Source organism: Typopeltis vanoorti, chromosome 19, assembly GCF_054136105.1.
Source record: "Typopeltis vanoorti isolate ZY-2024b chromosome 19, IOZ_Tvanoo_1.0, whole genome shotgun sequence".
In the NCBI taxonomy this organism is placed as follows: domain Eukaryota; kingdom Metazoa; phylum Arthropoda; class Arachnida; order Uropygi; family Thelyphonidae; genus Typopeltis; species Typopeltis vanoorti.
The window spans coordinates 60,868,284-60,894,551 of record NC_143567.1 but is presented as its reverse complement, the minus strand read 5'-3'; the positions used below and the strand labels follow the sequence as shown (position 1 = coordinate 60,894,551).

General features: G+C 34.6%; 1 protein-coding gene across 1 annotated transcript; it reads right to left on the bottom strand.

The window, feature by feature from the left end:
• On the bottom strand, positions 1–25,651 carry LOC150096163 (sorting nexin-12-like). Its single transcript, XM_090409133.1, has 4 exons — positions 25,327–25,651; positions 11,293–11,388; positions 2,620–2,744; positions 1–539 (listed from the first exon to the last, which is right to left on the bottom strand). The coding sequence occupies exons 1-4, from the start codon at positions 25,501–25,503 to the stop codon at positions 434–436; spliced, it is 504 nt and encodes a 167-aa protein (XP_090265259.1). The 5' UTR covers positions 25,504–25,651; the 3' UTR covers positions 1–433.
• Positions 25,652–26,268: the final 617 nt, after the last annotated feature.

The following is a 26,268-nucleotide window of genomic DNA, read 5'->3' as shown; positions in this document are numbered from 1 at the left end:
TGCTGAGCTGTTCAATTTTCTGGATTTATTGGAATGTTATCCCATTGTAAATGTTACAGGTACATATGAAACAATATATATTATATATATATATATATATATTAGAAAAAAAAAAGCTAACAGATAACATTTATATATTATATGGCTGTTGTTAAATAAACATAACAATTCTCCCTTGAAACATTTTACATGATTATTATTTCTTTACTGTAATAGCAGATCTGCGCATAATCTATGTGCAAAATTCTGAAGGTTAGGAGCTAAGCTCCATCCAGTAGGCATTGTTTGCAATGAAACACTCAGAAAATATGAGGATGTAATTACAGCTCAAGAAATGAGACTTGTTCTGCTTCTTTCATGATGACATGCCATGGTAGTACATAATGTCACTGTGCATAATCACAAGATACACATTAGGTAAAACTGCAGATGTTCAGGTGTTGCGAATTTTTCCTGGAACGTAGTTTTTGTCAATAGATGGATCCTGTAGAAACATATGTAGGCAGCGTTCATTTTGGGCCAAGGGATGTCCAGCCACTCTGAAATAAGAATTCAAGATTTAGAATACAACAATTTTTGGCAATTAACAAAAATCCATAGAGAACGGATGATAATTTTCACCCAAATTCAATGAAGACATTACTAAGAAAATAATCTGGTGATTCAAACTAATATCCTAAAACTTCAAGGTATTTTGCAATACCTGTTTTTCAACAATGGATAAAGGAGAAATTCCAACAGAAATATTCACAAAGAAACATGTATTCAAAGCCAAATTATTAGTTAAACAAGAAAAGTCAAATAAGAAATATTGTAGAAAGTATAGCAAATTATTCAGAATCATCATCATCTGGAAATTAAGACCAGATTTTACAATTATACTTCACTGTCAGTGAAATATTTCATTTGCATCACTAGCTGTTCAATTTTAAGTATATGCTAAAGCAGCTAAGATCAGTTTGAAAAAAATCCTGAATCTCTACATAATGGACAACTTTCAGTTGATCCCCCCCCCCCCATAAATACTCCTAACATCCTATATATGGGATTTAAATTGACTTTTCAATATAAACATGGTTGTTTAAAGGCATTCTTCCAGATGTACTATAAAGAGAGCACTTCAATATATATCAGGATGAACAAAGAATTTAAATATGGAAAGAATGATTGGCTAGTTGAGAGTCAAAGACAGCAATGGAACGTATGTGAATGATAAGAACATTTCTGTGTGAGATGGATTATCTATTAAGCACTTGTCCTTTTCTGGTTAGCATCAAATATTTTAATAAGCTTTTTGATGTACCATCCTAAATATGATTCTAAGATAGACAAATCTTGAATTTATAGTGTTAACTGTTCAGATGTTTCCAAAGTTTATTCATATGTAAACAAACAAAATTTGTGCATGTAGTATCTTCACGACTAGGCTACGCATATATAGAGGCTGATGACTTCACACCAATTGCCATTCATATCCCATAATGCAAAGCACGCTTGCAGATTGGTGTCTTCTGGTTATGGCTCCCATAACCAGAAGACTCTCAAAGAAGAACTCTACTTTGAGACCTCAAAGATTGAAACCAGTCTGGGTAGTGATCCTCCCCATAATGCATAACAATATACACACTTCTGAAAGGAAGTGTGCTTTGCATTACGGGGATACTAAATGCAATTAATGTGTATCATCCACTTCTATAAATAAATAGCCTAGTCAAAGATATTTCTGGTGCAAACTGTTTGCTGACACATGGCAAAGAGGATTAAACAAGAATACAATTTCTTGACAAGTATATGGATTACAAATTGGTATACATTCATATTTGATAACATTCAATACACTTTTCCTGTTAACAGAAAAGTCTAAAATATCAATTATTTTTCAAGTTCTGAAATTGTTCATTGTAAATTGAGAAAAGTAACAGCAAAATTAGAAGTCCACAGCATAGTGACCAGATGCTAAAAAAACACCAAGTCAGTCTTATTAGGATTCCAAAAGTTAGGTTTATAAATTAACTGAAGTACCTGATAACTTCATGAAAATTACTTGACAGTATTGTTAAACCAGAGCCTCTGTAGCTCAGTCAGTATAGATTAAGCCTTTTGGTAAGAAAGACTTGGGTTCGATTCCCGTCCATGATGTGAAGAACCTTTATCTGGTCTCTTTCAACTAAAGGTGAGTTAGCATGTCTCATATTGAGGTGGTATTTTTTTTTTTTGGGGGGGGGGGGGGATTTTTCAACCAATCAGGATTTTCATCTGTCAAAACAGGCAAACTGACCCCCATGAACACACACACATGGATCTACAGCCATGAATACTTGCGACATTATGTGGAAGAGAGAGGGTCCTCACCACGTCGTAACACCTGTAGTTAACCATGAGCCACATCATGGTAGTCAACCTCCCCTAGATAGGAGATGGCACTTGAATGGGATTGTTAAACCAAATGTTCAGCATTAATGTAGTTTTAGTTTGGGCAAAATTTTAAACAATCTAAATTTTGAAAATTTATGAAACCAGCATATAACTGTTTTAAAAATCACACAATTTGCATGATCTTATTTAAAAAGCATGCACATAATGGTAAAAAATAAAACCATCAAATGTTTAAATTCATACTTGTTCACAAAAATTTCCAGGCCTTTTCTCCTATCTTCTATGAATTCTTCATCAAATAAACCATCATCACCTCTTAAAGGTAGCTGCCTCTTCCATGCTTTCCCAGGTAAAGGTGGCACTACAATCTTCATAAAGAGATACTCTTTAAGTCATTTAAACCTTTTTTATATTTGCAGAATTTTTTAAAATTCAAAACTAAATATCAAGACTAAGCTTATAATAAATAATTTACTTAGAGGTATCCATATTAATAAAGTTTTTGCCCATGTTTGATAGGTATTTTTATTATGAAATGAACAGAAGTGTAAAAATCAATTTATAATTAAGAATTTTTAACAGTTGCCTTTGCATGTTACAAAGCACAGCAAGGAGATTCCTGGGAAACTCAGCTGGACAGAGAAAACATTGCTCTGGTAACTAGAGAAATGAGAGGAAAAGTTTGAGAAAAAAGACCAGAGAAAATTTTGTTTTTGGAACTTTCTGTAAAATCTGACAATGTGTGAATGGGCAATTCCAAAGTGGAATTTCAACAAGGTGAATACTTTGACCTGATGAATTGATATTGTGAAACAAATTAATAGTAATTCTATTACCAGGTTCAAAAAAACATTGAAATGGAACATTTCCATTCTCAAGGATGCTAGTAATATATTGACGAATTATTTTCTCTTAAGCAAGTGATAGAATTAGTCCGAAACAAATGAACAACAGCTCTACTTTGATAAATTTTATTTATGAAGAATTAAAGAACACTGTTCTCTGGAAAAGCATTTGTGATTGTACTTACTGCCTGAGGATGAACAAGATATATATGCTAAATACGACAATACTATATAGTCCCATGGAAGTTAAGAAAAAAGAAGTTACACAAATTTAAAAAAGGCCTGATAAAAAAAAAAAACAGTCTGGAATACTGATAATTATATGTAAAGCAATCTCTGAATAAGTGCACAAATGATTCTATCAAGTTTCATTTGGAATGCTTTGGATCCAATCAGGTTTAGTTATTTAATTATATTTACCTTCTACTAAATGTAAGTTTAGTTTTATTTTGAGTCAGCCATTTCCTGGATCCATGTTTCCTTTTCTCAGACCAAATAACTGAAAATCCTTACTGGAATGAGGACTTTCATTCCCCAACTCCAATGCAAACAACTACCTCAATCCAAAATAAAATTCATCATACATTCAATATGCATAGGTCAAACTGCAGCTTCTCACTCAACCTATATTACAGTACAAAACAGTAAGAAAAATCTCAAACAGACTGTATAAGGGTCAAATACTGAAAACTTTTCCTATTTGGCCTCAAAGCAGTCAAGCCTTCTGGGTCCCTCACTAAAGCTAGAGACTTCTCTTATTTTTGGGCATCAGTCGTTTCCCCAACTCTAAACAAAGGCAAATTACTTACTATACCATGAACTGCTCACAAGATGTCTCCTTTGATCTGCTCAAAGGACAGAAGAAAAATCCTCAGTCTGCTAAAAATTAGTGCTACAGAATTAACCCATCATGTATCACCTACACAAGCTGTTATACTTACATGACATCTACCCAACAAAATAAGACTATTCAGTCTAAAAAAAAAAAAAAAATCAGCCATCAAAAGCCATCATCTCATGTCATTATTCTCGAAAGAGGGGAAGTTTAAAATATTTCTTATTTTTAAAGAAGATCAAGTGGCTTTCCATGCTATCAAAATATATCTGTCTTATTTCTCAAAAAAGATCTTACTTCACTTGTCCCTACTTTTAATAATGTTCAAACCTTCAGTCAAGATCTGTTTTCTTCTTGGATCGATGTTCACATCTAGCATGGCATAAACACAGAGTCTCAGAACTAAAAAAACTTGATATATTTTTTTTTTTGTTCAACGCACTATTTCTGCTTAAATCCTACCCTCATAAACCCAAAATATTCCCAATCTTAGATTGTTTACATTTGGGGTGCACCCAAAACCTAAGAATTCTCAATTACATACAGAAGAGTAATCCACTTAAATGACCCTCTCCCTCCCTCCCGCTCTCTCACACTTAGTTTCTGCATTATGTTTTAATAGGTGCCTTCATGCTCCACTGAAGTGGCCAATATCATTTCTCTGCTTTCCTCTAACATATAAAAACACAAGCATCCACTTGTCAACTTCTATAAAGAGTTCAACCAACTCCTCATCTTTCATTAATCTATTTTTGTTTTTTTAGAAAAACCTTCCTGATTCAGGTAACTCATTATACATGATTCTGTTATTCACATTTTTGAATACACATGATTTCATTATTACAGTACTTAAGGGCTATTGATATTTCCTATTCAAGATGTGGAAGTTTGCATGTATGTGCCTTGGTTGCTGTGCTCAGTGTCCACTTTGTGCTCTTACTACCTTATTGGTCTATGTGGTATTGCCCTTATTTGTAAATGACTTCTGTACCCTTTTACAAATATATATATATATATGGCAAGAGAAAAAGGAACACAAGAGTGAAAAAGAAGAATGAGAATAAAAACCAAGTGAAGAAAAGGATCAGGAAGTTCCGTTCTTTCAAAGTGAAGTTGGAATTTCTGAATCAGTTTGATAGAGGTGAATGCAGCATTGACATTCAAAGGGTCACGGGGCTTGCTGATTCCACAGTTATAATGCTGATACATTTTGTGAGAGTGCTCAGTCATCCAGGAATCTCAGTCAACCTGACGAAAGTAACAAAATTAATGTCATACAACTGAGAAAATGGAAAGGATGCTGGCTACATGCCTTTGTGTGGGGCGGTTATACAAGAGAAGGCAAAAATATATGTATGAAGATCCAACAAAGAGATGAAAGCAACTGACATCTTTCTGCTGCAAGTTGTGGGTGGTTCGACCACTATAAGCGTCACTATGCATTCCACAATATCAGCATGACTGTTGAAGCTGCAGATCATGTTGTCACCAAAATATTTCATGAATTTCTCTTCAAAGTGAAGATAGATGTTGCACACCAAGAGGTTATAATAAGTTGAAAATTGCAAGTCAAGTTTCTATTGCGATTCTTGGAGAGAAAAAAAGGGGAGGAGGAGGGGGGGGCAGCCTTCAACTTCTGTATGCCAGTTAAAGAAGATGTGGTTACCAGTGGTGTCATATGCCCATTTCGATTAGGTGTGCTGTTGTGTGGCTTATGCAACCCATGGTACAAAATTTATGTCAATTTGACCATATCATGGTATTTTTTCATTATTATCATCGATGTATAAAAGTTTTATGAGTGCATAGCACATCAGTACTCATCTTAATTGGTCTAATGCAATTAATTGTAATCAAATCTGGATAGAGTGGAGGACAATGTAATTGTTTTAAGATATATTAGAAAACAATAAAGGAGAATTCCATATATGAATTAAAAGTGTAAATTTGGAAGAGGAGGATGAGGCTTACCTCCTTTGTCTAGTCACATAATCTGAAAAAGCTCTGGCAGAAAATGGAACATTATTTCTCCATTGTAAATATGGAGAAAAAAGGTAAATTATATATAGAGAATTATATATTAAAAATATATGTCTATTAGTGTTCTAAATACGTTCACGCTTCATGCACGCAAAACAGATGAAACTCAGTAAACAAAAATAGCAATTCATGATGAATGACAACATTCAATTGGATTGGTTGACAGAATAACCAATCACAACCACTAATTTCTAAGTGCTATTGTTTCAGTGCATATCTTGCCCTGCCTCCTGGGTGGTTTAAAACCATTGGAACACTAAAGAATTAGACCCGCTCAGTAATCTATACATCTGTTCAAAGGACTCAAAAGGTGTTAATATTCACCACTGCACACCTGGGCTATTAACGCCAATGTGGTGTAATGTTTATGCAATGAAAAACGTCTTCTTCATGAAGTATTAATATTAATTATAAGTGCTAATTATGTTTTGTGACCTCTCTGTAATATGGGGAGGTGGTAGTAATAATAATAAACACCAGTTCTTGTACTGCTTTTTCTCACAGACAGGCTTAAACGTTGGTTGTACATGCTTACTAAATAACTTAAGGAAATTACAGCATACAATGAATATACATTAAATTAAACTTTAATATATTTCCAATATTTCGGCAATGTCACGTTGCCATCTTCAAAGGAATTTACAATAAAGACACATGCATGCAGGCACTAAACACAGTAAATGAGAACGAAGCAAGGAAGCTATGGTTTTCCTAAAAGTCCTGATGGTGCCCCTAGCAGGCTATAGGTATTCTTGGCCATTGTGCTGAAGGTCTCCTGATGTAAGCCTCCCAAATTTGTTCAGGTTTGGCATGTTTCTTAGGACTGAGGCCGATTCCATGAAAAGTCTTTCAAATTCAAACTTGCTACGGTGTATTATTGTGGCTTTCTTCCACCGCATTCTGTGGCATGTATCCAGAGCATGGTCAGCAAGACCAGAGTGGCTATACTGGTGAAAACAGATATAGTCCTTGTGTTCTGAAATTCTGATATTCGCTGTCCTGCCTGTTTGGCCAAAGTAGGACACAGCTTACAGCTGCAAGGGACCTGGTATACACCAGATAGGTCTAGGGGAAGTGGTTGGTCTTTAGTAGAGCAGATAAGGGATGCCAATTTTCTATATGGTCTGTAACAAGAGGTCAAGTTATGTTTTTTTTAAGATTTTGGCAATTTTTTCCGAGGTGCCTCGAATGTAGAGAATGGTGATGGATTTAGAGTAATCCTTGTTGTGAAGGGTTGTGGTTTACTGGTTTCAATATTTTTTGGATTTTTTGGATCAAACATCAGAACATGAATTTATCTGAGAATGTTACAAGAAAAGGCAAAAAATTGAGGATTCAAGAAAAGTTGAAAAGCAACCAATATTTGACTGCTATATGAGCCTTCCACATATGTATGTGGAAGGCTCGTATAGCAGTATATATGCCTTCCACAATCTTAACGTTACTGGTGAGACTAAAAGCGCAGATCACGTTGCCACTGAAGAATTTCATAATCTCTTTAAAACAAAAATAGCAGAAGGTTACACACTGAAGTTGAATCAGGAACTGAAACCTGCAAGTCAGGTTGCCACTGAGACTCTTGAAAAGCAGCCTTCAATTTCCTATGAGCCATCAGGCAGGCCAACTAAAGAAGATGTGGTTACACAATAATCTTGAAAATAAAGAACTACTTTAATAGTGAAACTATGTATGAAAAAAAAAAAAAGATACATTTTCATTTAAATTAATCTTGAAAAGATCAAAATCTTGCTCATTTTGGAATGCAATTGCTATCATTCCATTTTATAAACCTTCCGTTTTACACATTTTTGTCACACACACCAATTCTTGAGATTGCGAGCCCCTTGTACAATGAGTTACCTGTATTCTAACAGGCCGAGATTGAAATTAAGTGCAGGCCAGTCAAGTTTTTCCATACCATTTTCCTCAAATCATGTTTCAAGTGCAGTATGACAATGCATTCTTGAGCTGAATAGGACATGACTGTTCAAGTAAAAGCATTACAATGTATAAACATATTGCATTATTTGGGAGTGTTTGCATATCTGTTAATATTCATCCTTCTAATCAAAGTACATATATGCAAAAGCTTTTACTCATTACTTCTCTATTGCCAAAACTTTGTAACCAGAATGATATTCAGGTAGTATTTGCCACACCAACACTGATCCATCAGATGAGGGTATACCATGATTTATCACTATATTACAGACAGCCAACTCTACAGAAGAAATGTTCTTCATATCAGTAAAGTCTGCAGATTAGCACAGTCAGCACTTGGTTATGTGCAGCTCTTTATGTAGTATCTTACCACTAACCTTAATGCTTGTAAACTGAACTTCTAGCTTATCCTTTCTTATCCACCCTTCCAAGAAGCCTTGATACAAGTTTCCTAGAGCTAGCGCATTTCTTGGACGGGACAGCACCCTCATTTCCATCAGTTAACAGATAAGCCACTATCAACTCTAAAGGTACACCCTTTTTGCTTCATTACACATGACCAGTTCTTCTCTATGAAGATATACACCATCAGTATGTATCATATGTTTCATTCTAAAAGAAGGGATGTCTAATGCTTTCAATATGTGTATATTGAGCAATCAGTTAATTAGGTACACCATAAATGGAACCCAATATTTCAGAGACAGCTTGCACCGATGAAAATACTGGAACATGCAGATATCACGGAAACTGTCACCTCAGTAGGATATCCACACAATAGTCTAGATCATATTTTTAAATGATAATCACATGAGGCTGCTTAATCTATAATATGTTAGTACTGCAGATGGGCAGAAAGTGGAGAAAAGAAATTTACCAGCATTGTTTTTGAAAGTCTAAAGATGCGCTGCAGGAAAACATGGGATGAAGACTGTTTCAAAGGCTCTAAGAGGTAGATATACTAACTGGTATCAAGTGTAAAGGATACAGTATTTTTAGGAAGGGTTGACAAGATGGGAGAGGAGAAAGAGTGCTGCTAATGATAGCAAATGATTTGAGCCCAGTAAAGTAGACAGCTATGATTACAATGTTAATAACAATTTTTCATGGAGCAGTGTGTTTGAAGCTATCTGGTGAGAGGTAGTCTAACAAGATCATGTGTGGATATGCATCCCCAAATTGGCTGGATGGATGCTAAATGAGTCATCACACAAGACAGATTATCCAAACATCAATTGTGTAGTGGTGAAATCTTGCGAGAGATATGAAGCCGAATTTAATCAAACTGCTGTGAGTCCTTGCAACAGCTCAATAAATTCAGAAAAGTTGTTTGCAAATAAAACTAGAGAAAAACTGCAATGCTAAAATGAACACTGACATGTAAGGACAAGGAAGCCATTTTACCTCTACAAGATCTTCACATAAGCTCACTTGGTTTGTTTTATTTGGATTTACAGCCAATCGGGCTATGAAGCTTGTGTTAGTATGTCTGTCAATTGCATGTGTTCTAATGGCTGGTTTGCCTGCTTCGTGAGATGAAAAACTAGAGTTTCTCAGAGGAAAAACCCTGCCACCTCTGTATGCGACCTCACTTGGACTAGTGTCCAGATCTGGTCTCCTGGTTTGAGTTGATGCAGATACAGTGGAGAATATGCAGCAGAGAATGTGTTAATTATGATATTGGGATGGATTGTGGAATGTAGATTTTGAGGACAGATTGAGATTGTGCTGACAGTAGACACTAGCAAACAGGATAGAGAGAAGTGATATGACAGAGTCCTACAAATTTCTGAAAGTGTCAGAGGATACGAATAGATGAAATTTTTCATTTTATGGAAGACAGGGAAATGACAAGGAATCTATGGAAGTTGAGAATGAATATAATTTCAAATTAAACTGCAGTTATAATTTCCAACAATTAATCAAATCAATGCATTCATTTAGTTGAATATTAAACAAATACACAACATGTAATGAACAGTTCATTCTTTAAAATATTTTACTTTTTTTACAATATAATTTCATCAACAAGATAAACTGATAATTATAAACAATTAAAATTGGCAATCTAATTAAATACTGCAGTGTGTGTGTATCATTCTTTGAACACCTTTATCCTTAAATAGGTGGACAGTTGTAATATAGTATTGTCTCCTAAGACAGTAGTTCCCAAACTTTTTCAGTTCAATGCCCTTAGTGTATCAGGATTTTTTCATGGTGCCCAAAGTCAGAACATAGGCCTACCTAACAAAGGTAAAACAGTTTGTACAGTTTCTGCTAGCTGCCCTTCCTATCATCGTATCACACTAATGGTCTGATTCTAAAACCACATGGGCTAAGCGTCATTTCAGTGAAAATATTTCACAGTGACCTGGGGTGTTGTGGTGCACAGTTTGGGAACCACTGTCCTAAGCTGACTTATACAGCTCACAATATGAATTAGTGTAATTAAATGCATGAAAATTTTACACAAGATTCTTTGTAATACTGTTATTTTAAAAAAAATCTCGCAAAGACAAGTCAAAGATTGAATCATGTGACAGTGTATTGTAAAAAGTGTGGCTCCACATAGTGCTACCTACTTTGTTTTCTTGAATTTTTTTAATAATCTTCCCTGTTAAATGTTTTTGGATAATTTATATAGACTCACCTTTCGTATTGAACAAAAGAGAGCAAACATGGAGTTGTGATGAGCTTTGTTGTGGCATCTATTTTAAACCCACCTTAAAAGAAAACATTTCTGTATAATTACATGTAATTATAATGGAGAATTAAAGTATTTTGTTTGTCACAATTTGGCTTATTTTTAGCATCACTTATAACAATATTTATATAAAGTAGACCAATTGCTTGGGCAAGTAAACTTTTTTCCTGGCTAGTAGATTTAATTAAGTTGTATTTCTGGAGCCCTATATATGAATATTATGTGTAACAGTAGCTTAAGATATAATGACAAGCACTACTTACATCATTACAACTTATATTCCCACAAGGCAACTAAGGTCATTGCATGCTTGTGTGTGCCAGCATGATCTCTCAAGGTGCCAAAAAAACTTGGATTCAAAAATATCTAGAAAGGATCATTGTATCTTGAAAGGATTTGAAACCCCCTCAAATTTTTAACCAATGAAGTAATGAAATATTATACATACAGAAAGGAATGCAAGTAAAACAGTTAATATTATTTCTTTAAACATAAATTACAGCAAAAGATTTTCTAATAGTTACAATGATCTTATGTATCCAAATAATTACCTTGCTATCTCTTTCCAATTCATTTCTTAACCATTCAAAATCACTATAACGCCTTCGGACACTAGATTCCTTCATCTTAAACACTGGAAGATTAGTCTATGAACCAAAAGAAAATCCGATGTGAAGCAGAATTAATTATGCATTACTAAAATAATGTATGTTTAAAAATTCAAATGAGAATTATAGAATGATTCATTATGATCAGTAACAGTGCAATAACTACATCTATCTCTTAAGTTACATTAAATACATAAAATATTTTGAAAAATTATTTCATTAATAAACTTTGTTGAAATAATCAAGCAAATCCTCAAACAGCATGTGACAGAAGGAACTCCTGGTGTTAAAGAGTGTTAGATCTGATTACAGTGTCAGAAAGGGGTTTCAGTTAAAGATTTAACTATTCTGCTCCAGTTGGTGACAGCAATCATGCGGTACTCAATTGGGAAGCGGCTAAGTTTATGAATGTTCCATTCAGAGAATTACATGCTGAAATGGATGCATAATCTAATTAAGCAAGAGATTCATAAGAAAAAGATGAGCAAAGAATACATGTGCATAAGGATCATGTCAGTTACGAAAATTATAAGCAGCAGGTCAGATGAGTCAAGTGTTGTTCAGAAAGCTAAGTCTGAGTATGAAAAGAAACTGGTTTTGCAAGTTAAACACAACCCAAGAGAATTTTATCATTATGCTGCAAGTAAAAGAAGGAATGAATTTGAAAGAATAACTACTGAATGCAGATGGTATGTGGGTGACTGATGAAGTGATTCTTCAACTAACGAGCAGCCATTTTGCTAAGCTATCAACCTGGTATAAGCAACAGAACTCACTGCTACCTCTTCACTGAATGAAGAAACCGATGTGTATGATGTGGAAGTACTAGAGCTGTTGCACAAACTGAATAAGCAGAATTCTGCTATAGGAATCGATGGAATATCAGCATGGGTGATAAAAAAGTGTTCAGCTGAACTGGCTATTCCTTTGACAAGGCTATATAATATGAGCCTCAGAAAAGGGAAGATTCCATAGGAGTGGAAAGAATGTATGGTAATCCCATTGTATCCAACTATTAACCAATCAGTAAATCAGGAGTAGTGGTGGTGAAAATTTTGGAAAAGTTGGTTAGGGCTTGTATTCAGAAATGGGTTGACAGAATCTCTACAATGAGCAGCAAGGGTTTACTAAGGGAATGCTATGTTTTAGCAACTTGCTTACATTCTGTAATAATGTTACCACTGAGTTAGACAAGGAGAATGGATACACCATGATGTTTTAGACAGAAGACAACATGGAAGACTGTTGCATAAATTGGAGAATATGAGATTGGATTATAAACTATTGGCATGGATAAGAGGATGGCTGACTGACAGATTTCAAGAAGTTGTATATGAGGGATGTGAATCTACAAGATTCAAGGTAACCAGTGGTATGCCTGAAGGATCAGTCCTTGATCCATTGTTATTCAATCTATACATTAATGATATTGGAAAGGATTTGACAAATGACATACAGCTATTTGCTAATGATGCAAAGATAGGTAGGGTAATCAGGAGTGCTGCTGATATGCAGTACTTACAGAATGATCTGAATAGGCTAGAAATGTGGGCTTGTGAAAATGGCTATCAGTTCAATGTCAGTAAATGTAAAGTCATCCACTTCGGCATGATTAGATATCCATTGTAGTACATATCCGTGTATGCTACCTTTTGTACTATCACCAATAGTAGCAGTTTAGTGATTTTTCAGCAAAAAAAAGAAGTAAATAGAGTAGTGAGGAAGAGGTATCTTTGAAGTAAGATTAACTTTCTTAAATCTCATTCCTGACACAATTTCTTCAAAAACCAGGTAACCACACTAAAGCAATAGTTATAATGCTGCTGATTAATGCAGGGAGACCTCTACTTATGAAACTTTCAAGATGTGAACAATACATATTTATAAATGCAGAATTTGTTGCTATGTTGCTGAACATATGCCACATGTTAACAGTGTGCACATTTCGATGGTAAAAAAATATAACAGTATATGTAAGTATACAGTTAAATTTTTTTTTTTTTATCTTAAATATACCTTAAATGGAAACAGTGATTGTGAAAGCACTAAAAAATGGCAAAAAAATAAATTACGATTTCAAAGGGAAACTAAACTAGACATAAGAGATTTGCAATGAAAATTGCAAATCTCGTTTCACCTGGTCATACTTATAATAGGCTTGCCAGACATCAGGCAAGCATTTTATTTATCATTCTGCACAGATATATTGCATTTGCTTATTTTCAAACAGTTCTTATTTGGACATTGTGAGGTGTGGTATCGGTACAGTACATGGATGTTATTTCGACAATTATTAAAAAATAATATAGCCTTTTTTGAATGTGCGATATTTGGTTAATACATAAGATATATTCATGTTAGAAGGTTTAATGGAATATTAACAGCACTGAGAAAGTATTAAAACTAATTTTAATACTTCCAATATTTCGTCTCCGTCACAGAGACATCTTCGGGAATTACAAAAACTTTTTGTAACAACACACACACACACACACACACACACAAATACAATACAAGGTGAAACTAAAGTCCTATCTCGGTGGTGTGCCCTCTATGGGCATTTCAGGTGGCCTGGGATGTAAAGAGGGATCTCTGATAATTAAAGTTTCCCAAATTTTGGGAAGTTTAATGCAACCGTATTTGTTTAAATTAGGTTGATTCCTTAGTGCAGATGCAGATTCAAAGAATAGTCTTTCTTTTTTGAATTTTACCATGGTGAGGCATGGTAGTTTTTTTCAGGAGATCCTGTGGGATGTATCCTAACATTGGTCTGCAAGGCCAGATTGACCATAATTGTGTTTGCAGATGTAAGAACTGTGCTCTTCTAACCGGATGGACACTGACCTGTCTGTTTGTCCGAAGTAGGCAAGTTTACAGGAACAAGGTACTCTATATACACTAGGCACCGAAAGAGGAAGGAGCTGGTCTTTAGTGGAGCGGATAAGGGTAGCAAGTTTACGGTGAGGCTTAAAAGCTGTATGGAGGTTGTACTTTTTTAACGATCTGGCTATTTTTTCTGAAGTACCAAGGATGTAAGGAATAGTGATGGCATTTCTGAAGTCCTTCTGAAGAGATGGTCAGGGAATGGGGAAGGACTTGATTATTTTTTTAATTCTGTAGTCATTATAGCCGTTGGAAAGGAAGGTGTTGTATATGAGTTCGGTTGAAAGGGCAAACACAATTATGGTCAATCTGGCCTTGCAGACCACGTTTTGGATACATCCCACAGGATCTCCTGAAAAAAAAACTACCATGCTCCACCATAGTATATTCAAAAAAGAAAGACTATTCTTTGAATCCACATCTGCACTCAGGAATCAACCTAATTTAAACAAATGCGGTTGCATTAAACTTCCCAAAATTTGGGAAACTTTAATTATCAGAGATCCCTCTTTACATCCCAGGCCACCTGCAAATGCCCACAGAGGGCACACCACCTAGATAGGACTTTAGTTTCACTTTGTATTGTATTTGTGTGTTGTTACAAAAGGTTTTTGTAATCCCCGAAGATGTCTCTGTGACAGAGATGAAATATTGGAAGTATTAAAATGAGTTTTAATCCTTTCTCAGTGTTGTCAATATTCCATTAAACCTCTAACATGAATTTTTCACAGCACTTAAGTCTCAACACATAAGATATATAATTAAAGGTAAATTAATTATACAAAAGTAAATTAAATTTTACTTTTGTATAATATTAAATTTCTTTCCTTAAGCCCTTAACAATGCCAAAACGAAAGTGAATTTTTAACGATGATTATTCGAAAGAATGGAATTTTATTGCAAAAGGAAAACATAACGATGAAATTGAATGCAAAATCTGTAGATAAACATTTAGTATTCCACATGGGAGACGATCGGCTATTACAACAACACATTAACACTCAGAAACACAAATTGAGCAATTTGAGTTCCAGTTCGAAAAGTATTGGTACTTATTTTGTAAAACCAAACACAAGCAATGAATGAAAAGTTAGTTATTGTTGCCGAAATAACTATGGCATAAAGCATCATCTTTCTTTTAGACATCCGTGTCCCATATTTGGTTTTCAAAATTCTGGCAACCCTAACTTATAACACCAATCATTTTAACAGTTACAGCAATTTTAAAAGAAAAAATATTTGTGATTATACTCAGTTTCAGCTCTGTTTAGTCCATCATTATGTGTAAAAAAGGAAATGTTATAAAAAATAGAATGCTGTTTAACAATTTGAATTCAGAATCAAAATAGAAAAAAAATTAATGCTTGGTTTTTCTATATCACACAGGCATTCCAGTTGGCCCAATACAGACATGTATGGAAAAATTTTTGTCAAATTATGTTTATAATAAATTTTTATTGTAAAAATACATCATTAAAACTTGTATTAATACCAAATTAATAGCTATCAGTCATACACTAATAATTGCATATACTGTATTTCTTTCCATGAAGGAACCAAAAAAGACGTTTATTCTAATTAATGAATCCAACTCTATACTAATTTACGCTCACGCGTAGATCTACACTTTTTACCATGTAGGCATTTGAAACCAAAATCTTACGGAATAGGTTGGTTACTCCTTATTCCTGGAGGTATCCTATGATTGTAGTCTGTGTGTTCACGGGGTCGGTTTGCCTGTTTACGGGATGAAAACCCCCAGAAAAACTGGGGGGGGGGAGGGAGACTGCTGTCCATGCCCAAGACCAGCTACCTTGGCTATGGCTGAGGAAGATCCTCGAGCTCCTCACATCGTTAATGGGAATTGAACCTAGGACACTCCTTTCCCCAGGCATATGGTTGTGAAGCACATAGCCACTAAGCTAACCAAGCAGGTGAATCCAACTAATTAGTAAAAATGAATACTTCAAAAATAATTTATTCTAAGTGCCACCACAAATACAACTGGAAGGACATTGCACTCATTGATTAAAAAAGAGCCAGAGTTTGATTCTCGTTGTGAAGAATTTTTATATGGGCTTTTTCGACTGAAGATAAGTTAGCTGATCTCATATGGAGATAGTAGGAAAGTGACTGCTATTGACTGTTTATAATTTTTACATTTCCTCCTACTGGACAACTGACACTGAGATATGATATTATATGCATGCTTTACGACTCATTCTTGTATTCAGAATTTGCGTTATCAGTTTTGTCTTCTGAAATGAAAGATGCTTATGACATATTGAGTGAAATAAATAACAGTAATAAATTATATTTAGTTCTCTTATATGTGTGAAGTTATTCAAAAAAGATAGCAGGCATAAAACATCTTATTAGACATCTCAATTATAATCAGAATTAAATTTAAAACATCAGTTGAGAAATTTATTCACATGAGGAGAAATGTTTTTATGCTTAATTGTGCTTTATGGTATGAACACAAAAGGAACAAAAATTATTTACAGGCACTTCATAACTTAGGAAACCCAACGTAAAAAAAATGGAAATTTTTTTACGTTGGGTTTCCTAAAATAAAAAACATAATTCTTCTGTTTTGTAACAGAAGAATTATGTTACCCTATTAAACACATACTACCATCTGTTAACACTCCCACAAACTTATTTATGTGACTCTCACCCATGAAAGGCTTTTGTAAACCTATAAATACATTCATACCGTGGGTGGGTTAAGATTTTTTTTTTTTTTTTTGTATTTATATTAAAAAAAATCAAAATCAGCTAACACCTTTTTATTCCCATATATATATATATATATAGGGAGTTGACGAGGCCATTTTTAGCCCTATCTAACTTTTGGAGACTGAGTGGGCAGTTCAATCTCCACTGGTATCCAATCAGAGATAGCTTGCCCAAGGCTATCACTAATTAAGCGGCGTGCAGTGAAGAGTGACGGCTCAACAAGTGCCGCCATCTCGTAGTCCCTTACACTCGTATTTAATGTCTGAAATAATGTGGGTTCTACAGTCGATTTTCTCGAGTTTTATGGGACGAAAAACCAGAGTTTCCGGGTGAAAAAACCCGCTTGCCAGAGATCGACTAACTCGGGAACTGGTCGAAAAAAGGCTTAGAAAAATTCCTCCAGTCGCCGACTAGACTCGAAATCAAGGCTTCCTTTGTCAGCCAAGCACTGTGGTGTGCAAACACCACATCCACGGAGCTACACAGGCTCATGTATTTATATTAAATTTTTTGAAATAGTTGAAACTCTGCTCTAGAGAACAAATATGGAACTTTTTCAAGCCACTTCAGAATGCCAAAAAAACAGGCATGTCTGGTCTGAGACCGATGATGAAAATCATCTCCCACCTAAAGACCACCACAAACTGCCCACGATGGGATTTGAATATGCTCAGTGGATATGCTAACCAAATAAGTGAAACAGATGGCAACATTGTAGCTGATGTTTACAAAAGTATCCAAACAAAGACCTTATGAAGTTTGTAAATGCCACTCGGGCTGAGATTTCTCAAGAACCAGAAGTCACAACATGTTATCACAGAGATGACATTTGGATTCTACGACACTGCATGAAGAATGGCATGATTTCAGAAGATAAATCAATATTGTGTGGTTCGCAAGAAGGATGGATGATATCATGAGATATGTGAAGAGAAAATAGGCCAGCATCCAGTCATCACTTGAAAAGTTCAGGAAGAACGAACCATACTGTAACAGCCTTCTACAGTTCCAGTTTTCCACCACCTCAGTCACTGACTGATGATAATAGTTATTTAGAAAAAGAAAACAAAATTTATCATGGTGTTGGTGTAGTTGGGATTAATTGTAGTTGGTGGAATGAGTGGTGGAGACAGAGTTGTAGAGTATGTACCCTCCCTCGATGAGTCTTTGGGCTCCCTGGAGGTATCAAGTAATAATAATAATTATTATTATTATTTCTAGTTTTTTTTTTTTTTTTTTTTTTAACTACCCTTCATACCAAGTAATACTTGTAACCACTCAGTTACTGAGAAAAACATGCAAGTTGTTATATACGTGATAAGTAATTCCAACTTATGAAAATTTGATAAAAGAATTTTCATTCTGAAATTTTCATTTTGAATTTGTTGCTTTGCAACAAATGCAAAGCAACTATCAACAAATCTTTTTTTTGGAAGGACCAGCAGTAGAAAATTCACCTGTCCAAATAGCAGTAATGCCTCTTAGTTCCTTGCAAAGGACCGATGGCCTTTGTAAGGAACTAACTTCTGCTTTCCTGTGCTTCCACCCCTCTCTCATGTTACACCTAGATATAAAGCTAACCTCCTGGTATCATTCTCCAACTCCAGTGCAGATGACCAGGCTAGATCACCTTTTACTATAACATAAACAGTGCATCATATGGCCTTTCATCAGAAAATTCAATCAAGATATGCCTTGTCCCGATGTTATCTCTCCAACTGCACCCAAAGGTTATGCTTCTCCAGAACTAACCGTTCCATATCTCTTTACCAATTCATGGAAGCAAGTCTATATTCAGCCTATTCTAGAAAAGGGAGACAGGTCTGGCATCCAACTACCAACTCACCCTCATCTCAGTCCTATCCAAATTAGTAATGACCCCCCCTGCTATCAAAAGTTTTGGAGAAATCTGTTTCTGTTGATCTTTTCAGAGCATTTCATTGAGTCCGGCAAACTCTTCCTTAGTAAATTGCCATCCTCACTCTAGTTAATCATTGCATATTATGGTGGGTGATTTCCACTTTCTTTGAGGAGAATGCAGAAATACATCAGGCGCTTGTTCTATTGCCTATCCTCATTTTCTTATATATAAATGATTAATTTTCACAAAATAAGACTGGGTTTTGGTTCCATAACATTCTCCTTTTAAGAATGTTATGTATGGAGATCAGGGTTTAAAGAACTGTTTGTAAAAGAATTTTGAAGAGTGTGATGTTCCAGAACTGTAAAATTTGTTATAACTTCACTTAAAATAATAAGTGCGTCAAAAACTAAAACATCCATGTGCAAACAACTAGCAAAGGAAAATTTTAATTCTTGAAGAATAGACAAACATTTTGGGATTGATGTGTAAAACAGGACTTTCGTATTTGATAATTTTATTTCATTCTAGAGCATCACTATAACTGGCTGACTATGATTTAGTAATCTAAATAAGTACTGCAATTATATTCAGGAGAGCAGCAATGGCTGTTTGTTCCTCACACTATGGTGTCTGTTGACTTCTTTCCAAGCAGTGTACAGTGGTATATTTAGATTTTGTAAAAAAAAAGTCTGATAGCGCCACATGACAACTTCATAATTAAACTGGAACAGATGGTTGGATAATAGATTAGTGTGGATTGGAGACTGCCTAATAGGTATCAGTTGTGTATAGGGGATATCCAGTGGTGAGCTATGGAAATTTTAACAAAGGGCTTGCATTGTTGAGCAAAAAAAAAAAAAAAGCCATATTTCACACAAAAACTTTTATTAATTGATTGGCTACCAGAAGGGAGAAGAATAAAGATAGCGCATGTGCTTATTTTATTTTCAAACTTGGGTGCATTCGTTATAGAGGAGTTAAAACAATAATTCCAAATAATCTACACACTGCCGAATAGACTAATTTTTGTTAGGTTACCGTATGAGTTTGTCGCTTAATATGTTTCAAAAAAAAAATTTTTTTTTTGAAAAAATAAAAAGTAAACAAGAGGCTCGCAAATTTGAGAAAAATTTAACAAAGGGCTCTTGCGAGCCCCTTATAGCTCACCACTGGGGATATCACAACCCCATACATGTGTCAAAGGTCTGTTTTTTATGTGAATGATATTGAGAAGAGCTTGAACAGTGATAGTTGTTTGCAGATGATATGAAGTTGAGAAGAACTATAAGTAGTAATAGAGCAAATGTATCCTTGCAAGAGGACTTTAACAGACTGGATCAATCGGCAAATGAGTGAGTTACTAGTTCAATGCAACAAACCATAAAGTTTGGGAAGCAAAAAATGCAGAGTATAAGATTGGTTGGGATATATTAAAATAAGTAGCAACGAATGGTGGACAGTGTGATGGTGAATAGGGACCTGAAATTTCAGACATTTGCTAAAATTGTGAGGGGCAAAGTGGATTACTGCAGTGATGTATATGAAGTTGGCAAAAAGAAGGTTATGATTCTGTTGTATAAAGTATTAGTCGGACTGCATATAGATTACTGTGCAGATATAGTCACATGGTTTTCAAAAGGATGAAGAGATGTTGAAAAGGGTTCAGAGAATGTTTAGTAAGAGAAAAAATTGAGGAGGTGCACAGTTTGATGGATAGAGGAAGGAAGAACAGGGAAGAACATGATCAATACAGCTTGGTAAGGGGTAATTACTGGATTAACTGGTGCATGAGATTTTTCACAGAATGGTGGAGATAGGAGAACAAGAGCCCATCCCTGGAAGCTGGATAAGGAGAATGTAAGGAAGGAATGAGAGTAGTTTTTTTTTGCACAGAGTGGTGGCTGGAAAGTAGTGCCTGAAAGTATGGAGATAGTGAATGTATTTAAGTCATGGTATGATGACCTCTGCCATGGATCCTTAGGGGTCTCGTGCCAGTCCCAAGCCTGGATAAAGGAAGGTTGGTCAGATGAGTGTCAATACTCTGACAAAGAAAAACACGACTGTTATCTGATGCTTATACGATCAATAGATAAAACATGCTGGCTCTGACGTCATCCGGATGAACAAGGTCATCGATACCAATAGAACAATTGGGATTGGATCGAAAAGTGGGATACCGGAAACTAACAGAACTGTTATCAGTAGGAACATGGAATGTACGAACACTTTGGATGTCAGAAAAACTAGAACTGCTTCGTGAGGAAATAAAGAGATATCAATGTGATATACTAGGACTAGCAGAGATGCGATGGACGTCAAGAGAGATAAATGGATGCATAGTCATATGGTCAGCACATGACACCAAGAATGAAGCAGGAGTTGGTGTCTTTCTTAGCAAAAGAGCTAGAGAGGCACTGTTTGGTTACAAACCAGTCAATGAACGAATCATAGTAGCAAGATTTCAAGCACCCACATGAGATGGATAGAAAATTGGTTAGCAGGCAGAGGAGACATCAGGAAGTAATACTTAGAAGTGAGTTTAAGAACCAGACAGTCAGGAGTAGGATACTTGGGGTCCAGTATTAGGGTCCTTGTTTAATTCATAAAATGATTTAAGTGCAAATACAATAACTCATAGTAATTCAGCAATCTGCTTGTACTGCAGTTACCATTGCAAATTATCACTAATGATCAGCTACAAGTTCCCATTTACTAGCTGATCAATGCAAGCAGTTAGTAACGAATGGCTGGATACCATGTGATTTCATGTATTAAGATATTTTGATTGTCAGTACGTATATTATTCTGGAACACTGATTAAATAAATTTGATTCAAATTTTGTATCTACAATACGTACAAAAATTGAGTCATTCCCAATTTTTGTTCTGGATCACTTGCAGTGGTATATAAAGAGGCTAATCATGCCTCTTTATATACTCTTTATATCACTTGCAGTGGTATATAAAGGGGCTAATCATGCTAAAATGACATAACTTTTCTCTGGCTGAACAGAAATTCAATAAAATTTGGGATTTAGGATGAACAAAATGTGGTTCAATTTTTTTTTCTTTAATTTGATTTTTTATAAGTAAAATTCCACATGGCTTGATGGAATTATTTGAGGTTGCTAATAAATATTGAATTCAAAATCAAAATTGATTTGATAATTGATTATAACAGTGAAACAAAATTAAGTTGAGAGCATATCAAGTCAAAAAAGGATTGTTCATAAAACTTGTTACACTCTCACAGAGTTCTATAAAAGTACTACTATTTGATACTGTATTATTATTATTATTCCATGACACCTCCAGGGAGTCCAAGGACTCATCATGGGAGGGCACTCTACTTTGCTAAATACATCTCACCCTCTCCACTACTACTTAATGCTTCTACTACAACACCACCATCAATGCTATCTACAGCCCATAATCACCAACAACAGTATTTGCCTGTAAACTGCATGTTTTCTGAAGGCCAATTTGTCTGTATGTTCTTTGAATAATAATATTGAATAATAGTTCTTTGAATAATATAAATATACTAAACATATTTTAGCAATTTGCTCATATTTTATAACAATGTTACGGCCGAGTTGAATAAAGGAAATGGATACACTATGATAATGTTGGATTTTTCTAAGGCATTTGATAGGATACCACATGATAGGCTGTTGTGTAAACTGGATAATATGGGATTGGAACATAATCTATTGACTTGGATTAGGGGATGGCTGACGTTGTGAAGGGTGCAAAGATATCAAAAAGTGGTATACAGTGGGTGTGAATCTGCCAGATTTAAGGTAACCAGTGGTGTACCTCAGAGTTTAGTCCTTGGGCCATTATTGTTCAATCTATACATTAATGACATCAAGTAGGGTCTATCATCAGATTTGCAATCGTTTGCTGATGATGCGAAGATAGGCAGGGCAATCAGGGATGCTACTGATATTCAGCAATTACAAAATAATTTGAATAGACTGGAAATCTGGGCAAATGAAAATGGCTATCAGTTTAATGTTAGTAAGTGTAAAGTTATGCACTTTGGCATGATTAGAGTTCCAGCAGCATATTATATTAGTGGGATTATGCTACTAGAAACTGAAGAGGCAAGGGATCTTGGTGTATTGGCGAATAAGAATTTAAAGTTCAAAGGTCACATAGCAAAAAGTTGCAAATACAACTCAGAGGATAATCTGCTATGTTGAAGCAAGCCTTGACATAAGGGTAAGAAAGTAATTTTGCCTCTTTATAAATCCTTGATAAGACCACACTTGGATTACTGTGCACAGATTTGGTCTCCCCTTGGAAACCAGGAGACCAAATCTGTGCACAGTAATCCAAGTGTGGTAAGGGTGCAAAGAAGAGTTACAGAGATTACATCCAGATTATGGGATTTAGATTATGAGGACAGATTGCAAGTATGTGGATTACAGACTCTAGTTAACAGGAGAAAGAGTGGGGATATGATAGAGGTCTATAAACTTTTGAATGGGTGTTATAGCATTTCAACTGATGAAATTTTTTGTTATATGGAAGGTGGGGAGAGAACACGAGGGCATCCATGGAAGTTAAATTTATTTGCAGTCAAGAAAGGGCTAAGAGCTAGGTAAGAGCTAGCACTGCTCCCAGAGAGCAGTGACTGAGTGGAGTAATTTGCCCTTACGGGTAGTGTGTGCATCTAGTGTGAATGAATTCAAGGATAGGTATGATAGCTGGATTGGGTAATTTACAGCCTCCCTCGATGAGTGCTCAACTCCCTGGAGGTCTCGGATAATAATAATAAATTCATCCGTGATGTTATGATAGTTCTTACAAAAAGAATAGAAACAGAATCTTTAAAAAAAACAGACAATTTCAAACTGCATTGTAAACAATTAAAAGCTTGCTAGTAAAATGTATAATTAATCAGACCACATGGTATGCTTCTGTGCATTAAGCTTCATTTTTGAAATAGTCTTATGTTCAGAACTTCATCATATTAGCAATGCAGTTATACAAATTAAATTGTTTTAAGTGTCAAAATGCATTTTATACCACAACTGCGATTTCAAATTTCAGTCAGTTAAAAAAAAAAAAAAAACATTAAAATTTCAGTAAAAACAAAAGATATCAATGTTTTGTTTTGTTTTCTTTAATGCAAGTTTTTTCATGAATGTCACCTCTTCAATACTTTGTTGGAGCTAATCTGGTGATTGCTGCCACACAGTTTCTTTACAAAGCTCTACAAATGCTTATGGCATTATTAAGTTCAAATTTTTATTTTTTTTTTGTATTTATTTATTATGTAAATCTCATTCACCAAAGGTTACAAGCCTACAATACAAATACATTTTGGTTGGCACCAAATATACTTGTGTAAATTTGGTGCCAATGTGACACCAAACGTTTCCATTATAGAAGTATTATGAAATTAAAAAAGTTTTGGCTCTTAGTAAACTTATCAATCATTAAAGCAGTTTATCATTTCCGCTACTAGTTCTTTTCCACATGAAAATGTGATAATGGCTATCTTGTTGTTGTTGTAAACTTTAACAAAAAAGGAGGGGAAATGAGGTCAATAAACATTTTGAAACTTGTTTTGTTGCTATTCTGGACAAAGAATTTTATGAACTAAGAAACTGGCAAATCATTACTAACCTACTGAATATGCACTCAGTTTTATTATTATTTTTTTAAATATTAAAATTTCTAAAAGGCTGAACTGTCTCATACATGCTCAAGAAGCTTGGATTCTGAAATATTTGTGAATCTATTGCCAATGATTCAGGTGACCTTTGCACCACCAATAATTGTTGATCCAAAGTGACATCATGGGGCTCTCAACATCCAGATAACATTGTACATTATTATTACTTTAATATTTTATAAGAAACTTATAAAAATATAATACTTTAATATTATCTGTATATTTTATAGGATACTAGTACGATACTTTATTTAAAAAGAATCGTGACAAGTTGCAGGCAATCAGAAGAATATAGTTGTAATCAACTTCCAAGTATTAGGTGGGTGTGTCATTGCAGTTAACAGGACAAGCCAACCGAGTTTGCGAAATTCAATATATATATATATTTATAAAAACGTTTATGCAAACACATCTTAAGAAGTGTAATACTTATCACACATTAAATGACTTATCAAACATCTGGGGGAAGAAAAATTCATAAATTTGTTAATTATTTAGAGTTTATTATATTATACCGAAATCAATTTTGTAAAATGTACAACAATACCGATTTTTCTTCATGACCAAACAGATACCAAGAAAAGAGGATTTATGAATTTTGTACACGTTATATAACATACCAAAAAAAAAAGTTTTATGAAATTTCATACAAGTTTATATATATAATATAATATAATATGGGTGAATGACATCAAAAATTAATATTAGTCGCATTTTTCAGTAATATACTATTTCCTGTAGAAATCATTTAGCAGCGGTTTATCAATAATTACTAATTATTAAAGCCACTGATACTTACGCGCATTCTTACTTCATAATCGGTATACCTCTTTCCTGCTAAACCATGGGTAATTGGATTAAGGACATCAATCTCTAAAAAATTTGCCGGCGCAGCATAAGCATCATCAAGAGTCTGTTTCTTTTGAGGAAGGCGACGTGTTGCCTCTTCTGGTGGCACCTCTATCTTACCGTCCATTTTTGTTTAAAATATCAAGCTGGAAATATAACGCTGAAAGCAAGAACTTTCAAACGCACTAAATCCAAATGTAAAGGCTATTTTCTAAATACATAAGCTTATACAATGGGGGTGGAGACGTGGTGGCTCACACCTCTCTACAGTAGCTACAACAGCGCCCCAAAGCCACGACAACATCACGCTACTTAATATTAAAATAATATTTATGGCATATTTTTCTTTTAAATATACACATAAATTAAATCATAGCCTATATATCAAATCATTTCTAAACTTCATTTCTAAATAATTCATTGAATTAATGTCGAAATATTAAAACATCCTAATGGTTATTAAAATATAGAAGCCGTATAAGCAGGTCCCGCGATGAGAGGGTCTGATGATGATGATAAAAAAAATAAAAATAAATAAAATAAAATAATAATAATAATAACGCTAATTACGGGTATGGACTATATTGGTCTGTTCCGGTTTCATTATCCATCCAATATCCTTTTTTGAGGTCTACCTTGCCTTCTCATTCCAATTGGCTTATATTTTAGTGTTTGTTTAGGATATCGGGTTGGCCATTCGGTTTACATGTTCGATCCATTTTTGTTTACAATTGTTTAGTTTTTCTTCTATTGATTTTGTTTTTAGTTCTTTTAAAATGTCTTCGTTCCTTTTGTGATCTAATAATGTGTATTTTGCAGTTCTTCTCATAAATCTCATTTCACTTGTTTTTATTCTTTGTTTATCTTGTTTGTTAGAGGAGAAGAACTGCAA

What these genes read in the sequence shown, in the direction of transcription:
- LOC150096163 (XM_090409133.1), bottom strand. Translation starts at nt 25,503, where the DNA reads ATGGACGGTAAGATAGAGGTGCCACCAGAAGAGGCAACACGTCGCCTT. An exon ending in ATTATGAAGTAAGAATGCGC is followed by an intron (nt 11,389 to 25,326) that starts GTAAGTATCAGT and finishes TTTGGTTCATAG; the next exon opens with ACTAATCTTCCAGTGTTTAA. An exon ending in CTGGAAATTTTTGTGAACAA is followed by an intron (nt 540 to 2,619) that starts GTATGAATTTAA and finishes TTCTTATTTCAG; the next exon opens with AGTGGCTGGACATCCCTTGG.